This window comes from Hipposideros armiger, unplaced genomic scaffold (genome assembly GCF_001890085.2).
Source record: "Hipposideros armiger isolate ML-2016 unplaced genomic scaffold, ASM189008v1 scaffold_482, whole genome shotgun sequence".
Taxonomy (NCBI): Eukaryota; Metazoa; Chordata; class Mammalia; order Chiroptera; family Hipposideridae; genus Hipposideros; species Hipposideros armiger.
Window position 1 is genome coordinate 1,172,046 of NW_017731832.1, and position 16,575 is coordinate 1,188,620.

The 16,575-nt window shown below is 54.1% G+C and overlaps 2 protein-coding genes across 2 annotated transcripts; one reads left to right on the top strand and one right to left on the bottom strand.

Moving 5' to 3' along the window:
* The first annotated feature begins 498 nt into the window (after window positions 1–498).
* On the top strand, window positions 499–14,571 carry WNK4 (WNK lysine deficient protein kinase 4). Its single transcript, XM_019666973.1, is given in 20 exon segments — window positions 499–672; window positions 675–1,198; window positions 2,637–2,809; window positions 3,790–4,010; window positions 4,305–4,462; window positions 4,988–5,076; window positions 5,158–5,374; window positions 6,857–7,121; window positions 7,340–7,461; window positions 7,689–7,747; window positions 7,847–7,964; window positions 8,235–8,351; window positions 11,709–11,846; window positions 12,390–12,444; window positions 12,548–13,155; window positions 13,240–13,300; window positions 13,411–13,819; window positions 13,908–14,107; window positions 14,273–14,370; window positions 14,479–14,571. Coding segments are annotated over 20 exon segments (3,714 nt in total). The 5' UTR covers window positions 499–593; the 3' UTR covers window positions 14,482–14,571.
* An 808-nt stretch (window positions 14,572–15,379) lies between these two features.
* On the bottom strand, window positions 15,380–16,504 carry COA3 (cytochrome c oxidase assembly factor 3). Its single transcript, XM_019667110.1, has 2 exons — window positions 16,248–16,504; window positions 15,380–15,914 (listed from the first exon to the last, which is right to left on the bottom strand). Exons 1-2 carry the CDS (start codon window positions 16,459–16,461, stop codon window positions 15,808–15,810), a joined length of 321 nt encoding a protein of 106 aa, XP_019522655.1. The 5' UTR covers window positions 16,462–16,504; the 3' UTR covers window positions 15,380–15,807.
* Window positions 16,505–16,575: the final 71 nt, after the last annotated feature.

The following is a 16,575-nucleotide window of genomic DNA, read 5'->3' on the forward strand; positions in this document are numbered from 1 at the left end:
GGTGCACAAACCCATCCCTGGGCAGTCCGGAGGGATGGTGGCGTCGGAGAAAACCAGACCTTCCCATTGACTTCTATTGTTGGACTGGGGCTACACTGGACGACTAGAAGGGGTGGGGCTACCTTATCTGGGGCGTGCAGGCAGGTGGTAGCCACCCCCCCTTTCTGGGGCCGGGAAGCCAAGGTCACGTTTCCTCTCCCTGTCCAGCATCGGCCCCCCCCCCCCAAACAGGTTTGCGCACTCTTCATGCGCCAGGACACACCACGGCCTCGCACCCGACTCCGGAATGAGCCTGGAGGCGGGTGCGCAGGGAAGCGGGGGAGGGGAGGGGTAGCGGCCGGGGGCGGGGCAACGGCTGAGGTGGGCTGCGCACCGGGATCTACACGGCTCAGGGTTCCGAGGGGGCGGCCCTGGGGGGTGGAGGCGGGAGCTCGGCTGGGGGCGGGGCCGTGGGTAGGGCTCCCGGGCGGGCGAGTGGGGGGCTGGGGCCCCAGTAGCTCACCCGGAGTGCTGCGCAGCCAGCCAGTCCGCCTGTCAGGCCGCCTCCTCTCCAGCCGCCCGGCTTACTGCCCTGCGGCGCCCTGCCCTTCCTTATGCTGGCACCCCCGGCCCCAGAGACCGCCGTCCCTATGTCCCAGGCGGAGGCCGACCTGGCCCTGCGGCCCTCGCCGCCGCGGGGCCGCCCCGCCTCGGGCCCCTTCCTCGCCGGGCGCGACGCTTCTCCGGGAAGGCTGAGCCCCGGCCGCGCTCTTCCCGTCTCAGCCGCCGCAGCTCAGTCGACTTGGGGCTGCTGAGCTCTTGGTCCCAGCCAGCCTCACCCGTTCCGGAGCCCCCTGATCCTCTGGACTCGGCTGGTTCCGTCCCCGCCGGCAGCTCACCGCCTAGCTCCAAAGAGCCCCCCGAGGGCACGTGGACTGGGGGAGTCCCGGTGAAGGCTGCAGACGCTGCACGTCCGGAGCTCACGTGCTCCGCAGGAGGCTCGGGGTCCCGGGAACCACCGAGGGTCCCTGAAGCCGCAGCCCAGGAGCGGCGGCGGGAGCAGGAGGAAAAGGAGGACACGGAGACCCAGGCTGTGGCAACGTCCCCGGACGGCCGATACCTCAAATTTGACATCGAGATTGGACGTGGCTCGTTCAAGACGGTTTATCGAGGGCTGGACACCGATACCACGGTGGAGGTGGCTTGGTGTGAGCTGCAGGTGCGGCTGGGCGCCCCCTCAGTGGCACTTTGAGATGGGACCCTTTGGATGTCTTGGGATGGGAGACCCAGGGGACAGCAACAAGGGAGGGTGGTATTTTTCCAGTCAAATGTCCAGATACTCCTGCCCCCACTTGTTCTGATGATCCATGAATCTGGCTGACCCTGGGCTGCATTAAGAGAAACTAAGGCAGGTGTGGTGGCTCCCCTATGGGTTTGGACGTTGTCACTTTAAAGATACCATACTCAACCCTGAGAGGTGCCAAGTAGGATGGGAAATTGGGTCTGGAGCCAGTTCAGGTCTGAGGGATGGCTGGCCTCACCACTTTCCTTCAGTGGTCTCTCCCTTTCCCTAAGTCCCAAGACCCTCAACGTAATCCTGGGTCTCCTGCGCCCTCAACCTGGATCTTTGCAGAGGGCTGGGATGATGGAGGCTAGGAGGTGGGGCAGGATCCTCTCCACTTCCCAAAGATTTGGAGCTGTTAGGGCAGGATGAGGCCCTCCCGGGCCCCTTCTGGAGCAGTCAGAATTCTGGACTTCTCCACAGTTCGGGGAGGAGGAGTCAGGGAGCTCCAGCCCTGGTCTGAGTCCAGTTCTGCTGCTCATCCCACTGCCTACCTGGGCTCTCTCTTCTCAGACCCAAAGGCACAGAGCCCCTTGGGCTTTAGGGGGATATTAGTTCCGAGGGCCTTCCTCCCATGGGGGAGAACCCAGTTAAGCCTAAGCCAGCAGCTACGTATTCAGACTACGGGACAGAGCCTGGGGGAAGGGTCCTCCCCTGGAGCCCTGGCACTGGGCTTGCCCCTTGCTCCTGCCAGTGCTGAGCCCAGGCTCTAGGCCAGGCAAGGAGTGACAGCCAAACTGGGAGGAGGGGGGTAAAGGAGGGAGATGAGACAGGGGCGGGACAGCCATGGGGCAGGGGGCGGGCTCCTGGCGTCTGCCCCTTGATCCTTCCTCTCTTTCTCTGTACCTCCCTTTGCAGCCCTCCCGCCTCCTGTCTGGTTCTAGCAGTTCTCAGTTTCTGGGGCCAACCCCTTGCCGGCCCCAGTTCTCTGCCCGCCGTCCGCCCGCCCGCTGCCTGCCTGCTGCCTGCCTGTTGCCAGTCCCCGGGCGCCCCCTCCCGCCCCATGGTCGGCCGGGGCGGCCACAAAGGCGCTATTGAGCAGGGCTCCTGGACCGGGCTGCATAAAGAAACTTGTGTCCAGAGGGGGGTCTAGGGGGCGGCCCTAGGCCTGGGATGGGCGTGTCCTTGGAGCAGCCTGAAGGGGGCGGACCTGGAATTCAGGGACTACAGCGGGTTGGGCGAGTGACCCCACCCACCCAGCCCCAACCGAGAGCTTCCACCCTCACCTCTCCCAGCCCCGCCCCCTGTGCCCAAGACTCCTTTCCGTGGGGGTCCTGGGCCTGACAGACCTTGACCCCTATCCTCCACCTCACAGACTCGGAAACTGTCTCGAGCCGAGCGGCAGCGATTCTCGGAGGAGGTGGAGATGCTCAAGGGGCTGCAGCACCCCAACATCGTTCGCTTCTATGACTCGTGGAAGTCGGTGCTGAGGGGCCAGGTTTGCATCGTGCTGGTCACCGAACTCATGACCTCGGGCACGCTCAAGACGTGAGCTCTGCGCCTGGTGGTGGTGGTTGGTGGGAGGGCTGGTGGTAGGAGTTCCCACTGCTTCTGGAACTTCTTCCAGGCTCCTCAAACTCTACACAGGTCCAACACCAGGCTTACTATCTCTCACCCACTCCTCCTGTGTCCCTGCCTTGGTGAATGGCAGGGTCCATTTAGCACTCCAGTCAAAACTTAGGCATCTCCCCAGATGCCTCCTCTCTCTCCACTCTGTGCAGCCCCTTTCCGCTATCAGTCTGTCTCCAAGTCCCTCCTTGTATCTCCCCACTCAGCTTACACTGCCCCACCTATACCCCCACCTCGCTGCCACCTCACAGGTCCGGAGCCCTGCAGCCTGCCCGCCCCCAGAGGGCCTGCCCGCCCTCCTCTCTAAGCTATACTATCTTCCTGCAACCTGGGGGTATCTCTCTCCATCGCAAAACTGACCTTATCACTCTTTCTTAAAAACCCTTCAAGATTTCCTATGGCCCTCAGGATAAAGTCCACACTTGCTAAACTGCTCACAGTCTTTTTCAGGATCCAGTCTAATCTTCAGCCTACATTCTAGATGAACCAAGTTCCCGGCATCTCCTCCCATCCTGCCCTGTGGCTTGCTGTCTCTGTGCTTTTGAGCAGCGTGGTGTCCCCTCTCCCTGGAAAGTCTCCATCACTTTCCCTTTTCACCCTTGAACTCCTCCTCATCCTTCCCAACGCAACACAAAAGTTATTTCCTCTGTGGAGCCCTCCTCCACGCCCCCCAGGCAGTTAGTCATCCCTTCCGGAGCTTCCACAGCACCTTGACCTCAGCCCTATAACCTCATGTCTACCTACCTCCCGACTTAGTTTCTTTCTGGATCCTGGCGTGTACCTAGGGTTAGATGAATGCTGGCAGAAGGCGCGTAGGCGGCAGTCGTGTGGGGCTAGGGGTAACTTCCCAATGGGCGCTCCCTCCCGTACCGTGACGCTGTCTATGCGCCTTCCCCCAGATACCTGAGGCGGTTCCGCGAGATGAAGCCCCGAGTCCTTCAGCGCTGGAGCCGCCAAATCCTGCGGGGGCTTCATTTCCTACACTCCCGGGTACCCCCCATCCTGCACCGAGATCTCAAGTGCGACAACGTCTTTATCACGGGCCCTACGGGCTCTGTCAAGATCGGGGACCTGGGCCTGGCCACGCTCAAGCGGGCATCCTTTGCCAAGAGCGTCATTGGTGCGTCCCTCCAGAAGGGTCCTTGCCATTCCTACCTCCCCCACGTCAGAAGAGAGCCTGGGGCCCCCCTCCCCCCAGCAGGATCCTTAGAGATCCACGGAGTTAGAAGATCATGGGGAATATGAGGAGACCTATGGCATCCCCTCTCCCCCATACCGCGGTTGGGAAGGATCGGTCAGTTGTACTCCAGAAATCGCGGCAGCCTAATGCCTATGGTATGCCCAAGGGGGCGGGGGAGGAACACGAAGCCAGAAGGGAGGCTCGGCAGCCTGATGCCAGTTCTGGATCCTACAGGGACCCCGGAGTTCATGGCCCCGGAGATGTACGAGGAAAAATATGATGAAGCTGTGGACGTGTACGCGTTTGGCATGTGCATGCTGGAGATGGCTACCTCCGAGTACCCTTACTCCGAGTGCCAGAATGCCGCACAAATCTACCGCAAGGTCACCTCGGTGAGAGGAGGCGGGGAGCATTGGGAATTCCAGGTCCCCTCCCATTTTCCTTTCCCAAACAGCCCGTGGTCAATGCCCTTTCCCTTAATGAAAACAGGCTAGACACAAAGATGCTCTGGTTTACACGGAAGGATATTGGGTGCACACACAACCCCCTCCAGTACAAGCTATTTAGAATAATGATGTGGCGCTCCCTAGAGTTTACAAACGATTTCACTTCTAACCCCTCAGCCAATCCTTCCAGTTGCCCCCACCCCACCCCACCCCCGCGGGGTGAGCAGGGCAAATATTCTGCCCAGCATTTTACAAATGAGAAAACTGGCTCAGAGGCAGACTCGTTCAAGATCACACTGTTGATATGTGGGGGGTCTCGGATTTGAAATCAAATCTCCCAGTAACAGTCGCTTGTGACTGCACGTGTTGCTGCCTCTGGCGAGTGTGTGTGTGTGTGTGTGTGGGGGGGGACTTGTCAACCCGAGAGGTGGGGCGCAGAGAGCTGGAGGCTCATGTAACCCTTTCCCCCAGGGCATAAAGCCGAACAGCTTCTACAAGGTGAAGATGCCCGAGGTGAAGGAGATCATTGAAGGCTGCATCCGCACGGATAAGAACGAGAGGTGGGGGAGGGGGCAGAATGGGGGTGGTAGATTGTGGGGACAGATGGCGGCTGGTTTCGGCTAAACGCTGCATGCCTTCAGGTTCACCATCCAGGACCTTCTGGCTCACGCCTTCTTCCGCGAGGAGCGCGGCGTGCACGTGGAGCTGGCGGAGGAGGACGACGGTGAGAAGCCGGACCTCAAGCTCTGGCTGCGCATGGAGGACGCGCGGCGCGGGGGACGCCCACGGGACAACCAGGCCATTGAGTTTCTGTTCCAGCTGGGCCGGGACGCAGCTGAGGAGGTGGCGCAGGAGATGGTGAGTGGAGGACAGATTGCCCTGCGGATGGGCGTGTGAGGGGCGCAAGGGGTTGATGGGAAAGGGCCCAATCTACTCTTCTGTGGCACCTACTGCCAGTGTCTCCCTGCTCCTTCCTCTAACACACTTGCAGGTACATTCTGTGTTCAACACGTTGAAGATTTCCTTTTCCAGAACAGACCCTCGGTCCGCAAACCTCCCACTTTACTGCCTGCCGATCCGATGTTCTGGAATGACCTTTTCTCCAGTTTAATAACCTATTTCTTTTTTTTCCGTCCCACACCCTCACGATGTTCTTTTTCTCTTCCGCCATGCTCAGAACCGTCAATTTCTGGAAGCCTATCCCTCTAGAGTCAAAATTAAATGGTGCTTTTCACTTCCGCCGGTCCTCAGATACAGGGCCCACCACCATGGGTCTTGTTTTCTACCAGGATACATTTCTGTTCTCTCCTAGACTGTAAACATCTTGAGGGCAGAGACTGTGTTTTATTGATTTTCCTATCTCTGACAGTGCTTGGCACATGGTAGGTGGTCATTAATAGCTCTCATGTGTACATGGCTTAGAGCACTTTCACATGCATTTGATTGTTGTTACCAACCCTGCATGGAATGATTTTGTCCTGATTTATTGATGAGGGAAGGAAAGCTCAGAGAGGTTGAATATCTTGTGCAAGGTGCCAAGCAAGTAAGAGGCAGAGCTGGATGTAAACTCAGGTTGTTCAGCCTTTTAAGTCAGATCACCCTGCCCCACCTCCTTTACACACCCAGCAAAACTTGTCATTCAAATGAATAAGGAGATGATGCGTGGAAGCTGGTAGACCAGGAGAGGTATACATGGGAGGTAGAAGATGTGGGGGCAGAAGCTTGTGGGCTGGTTTAGGAAGGCCTGAAGGGGAAGGGAGAGAATGTGAAATTCTCAATAGAAAGATGGCAGTTGAAAGGGTGGGGATCGTCTATGGTGAGTCTGGGTCAAGAAACTGAGAAAGTATTTGAAATGTGGCAACAACAGCAGGTCTCCATAGCACTGACCTGAGATCAAATTCTGGCCCATGACTTACAGGAATTCTTGACCTTGACACTGCTGACATTTTTGTTTGGGGGGCTGTCCTGGGCATTTAGGATGTTGAGAAGAATCCCTCACTTCTACTCATTGGCTCTAGTAGTACCTGCTCCCCAGTTATGACAACTAAAAAGTCTCCAAATATTGCCAAATGTCCCCCCTTTCCTCAACTGAGAGCAACAGATTTACTGTATAACCATAAACTGGTCCCTTATTTCTAAAATGGGGTGGATAAGACCTACGTCAGGAGGTTATTTGGAGGAATTAATGATGATGATGTAAGGAGTTGCCAGTTAATGGGTATAGGAGGTAACTGATAAATGTTGGTTCCCTTCCTCCCATATCCTGGATGCCTCAAGAAAGTGTTCTGATGGGTCTTTGAGGGGGGTCCCAAACTGCGTTCCTCACTCTCCCAACTCTAGGTGGCCCTGGGTTTAGTCTGTGAAGCTGATTACCAGCCAGTGGCCCGTGCAGTGCGTGAACGGGTGGCGGCTATCCAGCGAAAGCGTGAGAAACTGCGCAAAGCTAGGGAGTTGGAGGCTCTCCCCTCTGCGCCAGAACCCCCACCAGCAACTGTCCCCATGGCTCCTGGTCTCCCCAGAGCTTTCCCCCCTGAGCCCGAGGAACCAGAGGCAGACCAGCACCAGTCCTTCCTCTTCCGCCATGCCAGCTACTCATCTACCACCTGTAAGTTACCTCTGACCTTGGGACCTAGGTCCCAGAACCCTTGGCCTTTGCCCCCCACCCAGAAGTTCAACCCAGCAGCACTGTCACTTACCCTACCTTCCACATCTAGCCCTGGAACTCCTGGAAAACGCCATGCCCTTTCTTGCTCAAGTAGCCCCCCTACTCTGCCACCACTCCCCTTTATTTCCCCATTTTTGATCCCCTCCCTCCCCCACCAGCGGATTGCGAGACTGATGGCTACCTCAGCTCCTCCGGCTTCCTGGATGTCTCAGACCCTGCCCTTCAGCCCCCTAGAGGGGTGCCATCCAGCCCCGCTGAGCCCCATCTCCGCCTGCCCTCGGTGAGAGGGGGTCATATGGGGGGCTCCCAGCCATTCCAAGCCAATGACCTATCTCCCTCCTTGTGAAACCCGACCCCATGACCTGGCCCTGCGTCCCTGGAAATCCACCACTCTGGTCCTCATCTTCCTTAATTCCATCTCCCTAGTACCTCAGCATCCTTGAAACCATCTCCCTGTATCCCAACAATTATCATCCCCTGATCTCATGAACCCATATCCTATTTCAGGCTTTTGCCCTATCCATTCCACGTTCTGACCCTGGCAGTGAATTTTTCCCTGGAGACAGGTAAGTTCTGGTATGAGTTGGGGTGCTAGCATGAGACATGGAGCTCTGGGGTCCCAGTGTCCACCCTGACACTCCTTCTATCTCCTTTCCCTTTTGCAGCTATGTCTCAGATGCAGCATCAGGCCTTAGTGACTCTGGTGAAGTGATGGGACGGATGAGGAGACCCCCAGGGAGAAACCTCCGGCGCAGACCCCGATCCCGGCTTTGGGTTACTAGTGTAAGGAAGGAGCACAGGATGTGGGGAATAACCTTCAGGGCCAGGCAGGAACTGTCAGGAGGATGGGGGAGGTCAGCTAGAAAAGGGGAGTAGCAGTGTGTGGCATACCCAAGTGGCAGCCAGTCCAGTTTCTAATACCAGACTTTAGGAGCAGGGTCTGCTTCTCTGCAATTCCAGTCTGGCCAGTATTACATGATTGGAGTGGGGTGGGAACACATGATGAGGACAGAGGGCTTGACTTCCTCCCTTCTGCTGAATTTGAATCTGAAGGTCTCAGACCAGAATGACAGAGTGGTTGAGTGCCAGCTACAGACGCACAACAGCAAGATGGTGACCTTCCGATTTGATCTGGATGGGGACAGCCCAGAAGAGATTGCAGCTGCCATGGTGAGGGGGAGAGAGATGAGGACAGAGTCTTTGGGTCTGGGACAAGAGTCTCCCTCCTGATGTTCCCTGGTGCTGAACTCCCCTCATCTAACAGCAAGGGTTTTTTTAAGCACTGATGGGCAGTCAGCACAGTGATGCTGAAAACATCTCTGTCCTTGTTTTGGGGGGAGATTTGTTTATCCAGTGAGGTTTGGATCCTCAGCTGGAGAAATATGAAAGTAACATATGGTATACACAAGTAGTACAGTGAAGTATATGCTAGACACTGTGTGACACTGTGGCTGTAAGTAAAGGAGGGCTGGGGGCGGGGGTGGGGGGGAGGAAGTAGGACTTATGCAAGGTCTTGACAGATGGGTAAGAATGACAGTGAAGGGTGGAAGGAGCATATCTAGTGGGGGTACTGAATAAGCGAAGGCATGGAAGTAGGGCGCTGGGAGGGCTTCCTGAGGAGACCACTAGAATTAAGGGTTCAGTAGGAGCCCTTCTGGAAGTGAGGTTGGGCATGTAGAGTGGTCCTGGATTACAGATGGTCTTGAGAGTTAGGCGGAGTGTAACATGGTGAGAATAGGTTTTAAGAAGACCAATCTGTCATGGGATGTGAGAGGGTTGTGGGATCGGGAATCCAGTTGGCAGGTGGGTACAAGAAGCCAGGTGTGGACTGGAGAGAATGGTTTATGGTGGGAGGGAGGAAGAAAAGAGGTGAATCTGAGGGTCATTTCAGGAAAATAAATTACTCTGCAATCCAGTAATTTATTGACAGTAAAATGCACATAGTAGATGCTCAATAAATGGTTGCTGAGTTGCTATGATAGGGTATTAGGGAGAGGGGATACCAAGGGCGACTTGTAGCTTATAGGAACTAATGGGAGTAGACCATCAAAGAAGAGAGGAAGTTGGAAATGAAAGTAGGCTTTTTAAGAGGTCATAATAAGCTTCAAGGACAGAGGACAGGCAAGATAAGATGCTCCATAGGAGCAGGATGTGGGTCAGGCAGGGCTAGAGAGTTGTCAGTACAGAACTGAGAGTGAAGGGAGATGGGCCTACCAAACCAGAGGCATAGAGAGCCTGAGAGTGTGTCTCGGTGGCTGCCCACAGTTCTGGAATGGAGGAGCGATGGGTCATCGAAGGACACAGAGATGGAGCCTGAGAGGTAGAAGCAGCTCCAAAAGATATTAGTAAAACCTGAGTGAGGAGAGAGTTTCAAGGAGGTGACATAGGGTGAAGCCTAAGGCAAAGTCAGGCTGGCTTTTGTCAGGAGAAGGTCTTTATGGAAGACCAGTTTCAGTGGCGTGAGGGCAGTGGATGCCAGCCTCTGGGGTGAAGGAGGAAAGGGAATGGGAGACACTTCAGGCTTCAGGAACTGTCTCCTGAAAAGCTTCTCCTTTATAATGTCATTCACCTTGTGCCCAGGACAAAGACAAAATATCACTTGGCGTGCAAGCCTGTCACCTTCTGTCAAGCCACTTGACCCTTCCAGAATCGTTCCTCCAACCACACTGGTTTATGAATGGTCTTCTGAAGAGGCTGGGTACCTTTCTGCTTCTGCCTCCATCTGCTCAGCGGTCTCTCGTCCTGAGAGCCTTCTGTACTGGGCTTTCAAGCCTCCTCAGATCCCACACAACCACAGTGACCCTGCTCCCTGAACCCATGACCCACTGCCCTCCTTTCTCTCCTTACCAGACATCCTCCACTCCTCTGCAACAGAATTCTCCTGGTTCTTAAATTTGATCTTGTTGCTTTTGCCCCCAAATCTTTTGTGGCTATTTGTGGTTACAGAGTAAGGTCCAAATTCTGGAACATGGCCTTTATAATTCACAGCACTCTCAGCTATACGTAAGTCTGCGCTATTTTGTGAATGGGTGATGTCTTTTCATGCCTCAGAGCTATTACTCATGCTGTTCTCTCTGCCTGCATTGCCCTTCTCTCCCTGATGAACAGCATGGAAGAGGGAAGGGTGGACTTACATGGAAGACCTGAGTTCAAATTTCAGCTGTTATTTACTAATTCAGTGAACTTGGGCAAGTTTCTTAACCTCTCTGAGCCTCGGTTGCTCATCAGTAAAATGCAGGTGATAATACTTAATACTTGTTTTGCAAAGATGTTCTGATATGTAATTTATGAGACATGATATAATACATATGAGAAAGGAAATGATGTAATATGATATAATGTATGAGAAGTGTCCACACACGTTAGGTCTTCAATAAAGGGTTGCTTTTCTTACTCATCCTTCAAGGTTCAGCTCTGTGACGCCATCCCAGCTCCCCCAGCTCCCTTGGGCTGGTATGACCTGCTCTCTCTCTCTCTCTCTCTCTGGAACAGCATTTTTAAAAATCATAGTTAAAAAACACATAAAATTTGCCATCTTAACCATTTTTTAGTGTACAGTTCATGAGCATTAAGTATATTCACATTGTTGTGAAACAGATCTCCAGAACTTTTTCATCTTGCAAATCTGAAATTCTGTACCCATTAAACAACAACGCTCCATTTCCGCCTCTTGGAATAGCATTTTTATCCATCCCTGAATCATAAATGCCTTACCTACCATGGGCTGACTTGCAGTATATTGAGTTTTGTATATATGTGTCTCTTCCACTATATTTTGGGCTTCATCAGGACCAGGAGCTTGTCTTATGCTTCCCTGTATTCCTCACAATACCTAGCACAATGCCTGGCATATAGTATGTGCTCAATAAGTGTTTGTAGAATTGAAGATTTTTTGTATTGCCTTATTTTTATTTAATAGCTTTGTGTGTGTGTGTGTGTGTGTGTGTGTGTGTGTGTGTGTGTGTGTGTGTGTTTGAGAGAGAGAGAGAGAGGGAATGTGTGTGTGTATGTGGTGGGGCAGGCTGTGTGCTATACTTTATAAGCCCTAAGAGATCGGGAATTGTGTCCAAACGCATGAGGCAACAGTGGAAAGAACTCAGGCTTTGGCTTTAGACAGATCTGGGTGCAAATCCTGTGATCTCGAGCAGACTGAACTTAACCTCTTTGAGCACTGGCTTTTTAAAATCTTAATTCTATTTCAATTTAAATCTTTAAATTTAAAATCTTAATTCTAAAATGGGGTTGTGAATACAGGCCCCAGAAAGCTGTGGTTGGTGTTAAATGTGATACAATATATAAAGCTTCTGGTATATACATGCAGCCTATGGATGTTAGCTCCTTTCCTGTAAGCTGTATTTCTCCTTACATCACACAGTGCCTGGCCCACAGTAGGTATTTACTGACTACTTGTTTTCGTGGTTGGCAGAAGAGGTCATGTGAAGGGCTGGGTTTGAAAGATCTGAGCTGAGGGAGAGGGGTGAGCGGGATCACTGAGCCCTCCCTCCCCTTCCTGCTGACCTTTGCCAGGTGTATAACGAGTTCATTCTGCCTTCGGAGCGAGCCGGGTTCCTGAGCCGAATCCGGGAGATTATCCAGCGAGTAGAGACCCTGTTGAAGAGAGATACTGGCCCTGTGGAGGCTGCTGAAGACCCCATGTGCCCCCAGGTCAGACCCCAGGGAGAATGGACTGTGCTCCAGGCTTCGTTACTCTCTCTGCCTGACCAGTCGACTGGGATCTAAGTCCCCTTCATCTCTGGGAACCTAAAACAGTGGCTCTTAGCCCATTTGAGAATCTGATGAAAGCCATGGACCCTTGTTCTAGAAAAATGTGTCCAGTGCATACTTTTCTTTTAACTCATTATTTTGAAATAATTTCAGACTTACAGAAAGAAGTTGCAAGAATTGTGCAAAGAACTCCTACTCTTTACCTAGATTTGCCAATTGTGTTTTGCCACGTTAGCTTTCTCTTTTTCTCTTTCCCCTCTCTATACTGTAGTGTATTAGTTTCTGAACCATTTGAGTGAGTTGCAGACATCATGCCCGTTTATCTCTAAATAATTTCAGCAAATACACTTTGGAATTCCTTGAAATTTATCTTGTGGACTCCTAGAGGTCCATGAGTCCCAGCTTAAGAACACCAGTCTGAAACCTTCCATCTAACGCTCGGCTCTTCCCCACTGTGACTGTGGGCTCCCTTCTCTCCCTCAGGAGGAGCCAGCACCGTTGCCTGCCCTCCCGGGCCCCTTCCCCAACCCATCCAGTGGTATGTACTGACTTCTGTCCCTACTCATCCCAACCCTTGGGTCGCTCCTGGGAAGGGCGTAGGGAATGGAGGACTGGAATCTCAACAGCCCCCTCCTCCCCAGCAGAGCTCCAGAGCAGTTCCTCCCTGGAGCAGAGCAGTTGGGCGAGCTTCTCCACCTCCCCAACTTCTGGAAACCCCTTGTCTCCTGGAAACCCATTTTCTCCTGGAACCCCTGTTTCCCCAAGTCCCATCTTCCCCATCACTTCTCCCCCATGTCATCCCAGTCCCTCCACATTCTCCCCAATTTCTTCTCAGGTCTCAAATCTCTCTTCACACCCCCCCAGCTCTCCACTTCCATTCTCCCCCAGTGCATCCCAGTTTCCAATCCCATCCTCTCAGTTTCCACAGAGTTCTCTCCCCCCCAGTTCTCCATCTGCCTTCTCTCCCAGTTGTTCCCAGGTCACTCTTACACCTCCTTCCTTTCCTCCATGCTCCTCTGCTTCTCCCCTCCCCTCCACCACAGCAGCCCCACTCCTCTCTTTGGCTAGTGCCTTCTCACTGGCTGTGATGACTGTGGCCCAGTCCCTGTTGTCCCCCTCACCTGGGCTCCTTTCCCAGCCTCCTCCAGCCCCTCCTGGTCCCTTACCGAGCCTACCCCCTCCCACTCCCCTCCTTGCTCCTTGTGGCCAGGAGAGGCCTTCACCTTTGACAGCTGAGACAGAGAGTGAGGTGAGTAGGAAACCAAGAGGGATGATGGGGGAGCGGGGAGGGGCACCATTCTGGATCATCTCCTCACGGACCCATACTTTGTAGACCTCCGCAAATCCAGCTCGGCCACTCCTGAGTGAAGCCAGGTTGGCGCCCATCTCTGAAGGTGAGGCCTCTGATCACTCACCTTCCCCTGCCCATTATCCTCAGTCTACTTTATATCTTGCCACTGATTTCTCCCCCTCCTTCCATGACTCCATCCTTGTGTCTCTACAGAGGGAAAGCCCCAGCTTGTCGGGCGTTTCCAAGTGACTTCATCCAAGGAACCAGCTGAGCCTCTTCCCCTGCAACCAACACCCCCAGCTCTCTCTGGTTCCCTGAAGCCTCCAACCCCTCGGCTGACCTCAGAGAGCTCAGACACAGAGGATAGTGCTGGAAGCGGGCCAGAGGCCAGGGAGGCGCTGGCTGAAAGTGACCGTGCAGCCGAGGGCTTGGGGGCTGGAGTTGAGGAGGAAGGGGACAGTGGGAAGGAACCCCGAGTGGGGGACAGTCCCCCACCCCTGAGCCATCCCAGCCCAGTGTGGATGAACTACTCCTACAGCAGCCTGTGTCTGAGCAGTGAGGAATCAGAGAGCAGTGGGGAGGATGAGGAATTCTGGGCTGAGCTGCAGAGTCTTCGGCAGAAGTGAGTCTGGGGAGGATGGAGGACAAGAGGTGGACTTGGGAGAGCAAAGTATGTGGCTAGCCCTCTCATGCTCCTGGTGCATCCTTAGGCACTTGTCAGAGGTGGAGGCACTACAGACGCTACAGAAAAAGGAAATTGAGGACTTGTACAGCAGGCTTGGGAAGCAGCCTCCACCCGGTATCGTGGCCCCGGCTGCTATGCTGTCCAGCCGCCAGCGCCGCCTCTCCAAGGGCAGTTTCCCCACCTCCAGACGCAATAGTCTGCAGCGCTCTGAGCCCCCAGGCCCTGGTGAGACTGCAGTCGCCCAGCTCCAATCTTTCCCAAGTCCCCTTCCCTAGTGATCCAGCTTTCTTCCAGGCCCTGGGGGTCTGCCTTTGGTTTGGGGGGAATAGCCCCCCTCTTCCCATGGCCCCTTCCCTCACTCAGTGCTCTCCCTCCCCATCCTGCACCCAGGCATCATTCGAAGGAACTCCCTGAGTGGCAGCAGCACCGGCTCCCAGGAGCAGCGGGCAAGCAAGGGGGTGACATTCGCCGGGGATGTTGGCAGGATGGTGAGGGCGGGCCCAAGGGAGGGCGAGCCCAGGGAATGGTAACTGGCTGCAGCTTCACCCTCCTAACCACCCTGCAGGTTTCTTCAGTGCTTTTTCTTTTCCCTCCAGTGAATTCAGAACAGGAGCCATGTGTCTCCCCCACACCAGGGCCCACCCTGGAGCTTGTGCTCTCAGAAGGTGACCAACACAACTCTGCAAGGAAGAAGACCTCAGCACTGAGGGAGTAAAAGTCCAGAGGGGCATGGAGAGTGCTGTTCCATTATAGGGAAGAGCCAAACATACGGGAACACTTTGCTGTGTGTCGGTGTAAATTCTGCAGCCTACCATCTTCATCCCTGCTACCTTCCCAGCCAAGAGTCAACCACTAAGCAATCCCACCCAAGTGCAGATGCTTCCAGAAGGCACACTCCCAGTTGGGCAAGAGGAGGGGGTGTTCTCACACTAGAATTAGTAACAGCAAATAAAAATGCTGGAAACTAGGACTCTGAATTTGTATGTCGGGCCTTAAGAACAACAAAGGCTTACTGGATAAGGAAGGGATTTAGAAGAGACTCTCCTCACAATGGGAGGTAGGGGTGGAAGCTGCCTGGCCTGGTTTCCTACCAGTTCATGAGGAAACTGCAAGGTCAGTGATCCACCTCACCAAGCTAAGAATCCATCCAGACCCCACCTTAGGCCTACACAAGCAGGCCCCAGTGGAAGTTAAGAAAATGAAAGCTGCTTGTCCCCATCCTTCATCTACCTCTCTCTCTAATGGTGGGAAAAGGCAGTAATATTGGAGTTCTGTGTTGTTGAGGGTAGAGGACAGAAGAGTGACCTTCCCCCAAGATGTGGTTCAGTCTCAAAACAGCCCAGTGACCCACCATGATCTCTCCCTAAAATCAGGTGGAAAGATCTCATGGAAAAAGTAATTCTAGTTAAACATTTACAGCTCCCTGGGGCAATGCCACTGCTGCAGCTACTGCCTGTGGAGCTCTCCAGGGTGAAGTGTCAGCCCAACACACTCATCTGACTCCAAAAGAGAGGACTCAAGTTTATTTTCAACCTGACCCCATCTTTCCTATAGGCTCCAATACTGCACAGAGCTGCCACACCCACTCCCATAACAGCCCACCTCTTGTCCTCCTCTCTCTTAAACCCCAGGAGGTGAAGGGGATAAACCACAAAGTCAGAAAGCTTGGGAAAAGCCAAAGTTGGATACTTTTCAAACAAACTACAAGAAGGGCTCAGCCACCACACAGAGGGAGTGTGAGGTGGGCAGTGTTCTCTTGATGATGGCCAAATGCATAAATCCCTGGCTTCTTGGGCTCAGTCATCGTCCAAGTTTAGTAAGATGGCCAGCGAAGCTGTAAGCAGGCTTCAATTTCTACAAGGTCATGGGTCATCCATCATGTGAAGGGGCTGTAGCAGGTAGAAGATGTGCGATGCCCATCTGGATCAGGGTCCTGATGCCCTTGCAACAGCTCGGGCTCGAGCAGCTTTGGCCTCATCCTCCAGCTCATCTAGGAAACGCTCCTGGGACACCGAATAGAAGGTGTAACCATCTGGGTAGGTGGGTTCAGGAAACCACTTGGAATATGCACATTCCGTTTTCCTAGACTTGCTTCCGCCACCCTTGTTGATCTCTCATCCTCCCAAATCAGTGGTTTGATCTGCTCTGCTATTCCGAGTCCTGACGCTGACTCCGTTATTATTAAAGAATTATATTAAAAGAGCACCTTAAATGACCAAGTAAGATACATTAAACGCTTGGCTCAGCGTTAGACTTTCACTGCTCGGGCTCTTTCTACCACCCCCACACTGCCCTCCTACAAAGCCTCTGGCCCCTTCCCTTGCCCCCATATGCGGTCTCCCGAATGTACAGTCCAGATGGATACAGATAGCTAACACGAGGGCCCCGATGCCCAGGCCGGTCACGATGTTTCGGGTCCGCCGCTGTGGCAGCGTCTTCTGCCACTGGGCGAGCTGCACCTGCCGCATGAATTGCAGCTGCGCGGGAGTCAGCTTCTCCTGAGTCGGGTCGATGCGTTGGGCCAGAGGGGCCTTTCCACTTTTAGCATCGAGAGAGTCACCAGACCCCGGAGACGCCATGTTGCCGCTCCGCCCTTCGCAGTCCCGAGACACGGAGCTTGCTGGGAATAGCAGTCCTTGGCTACCGCGGGGGACGCTGGGAGTTGTAGTCCGCGTTTCCTTATCCCAACAGAG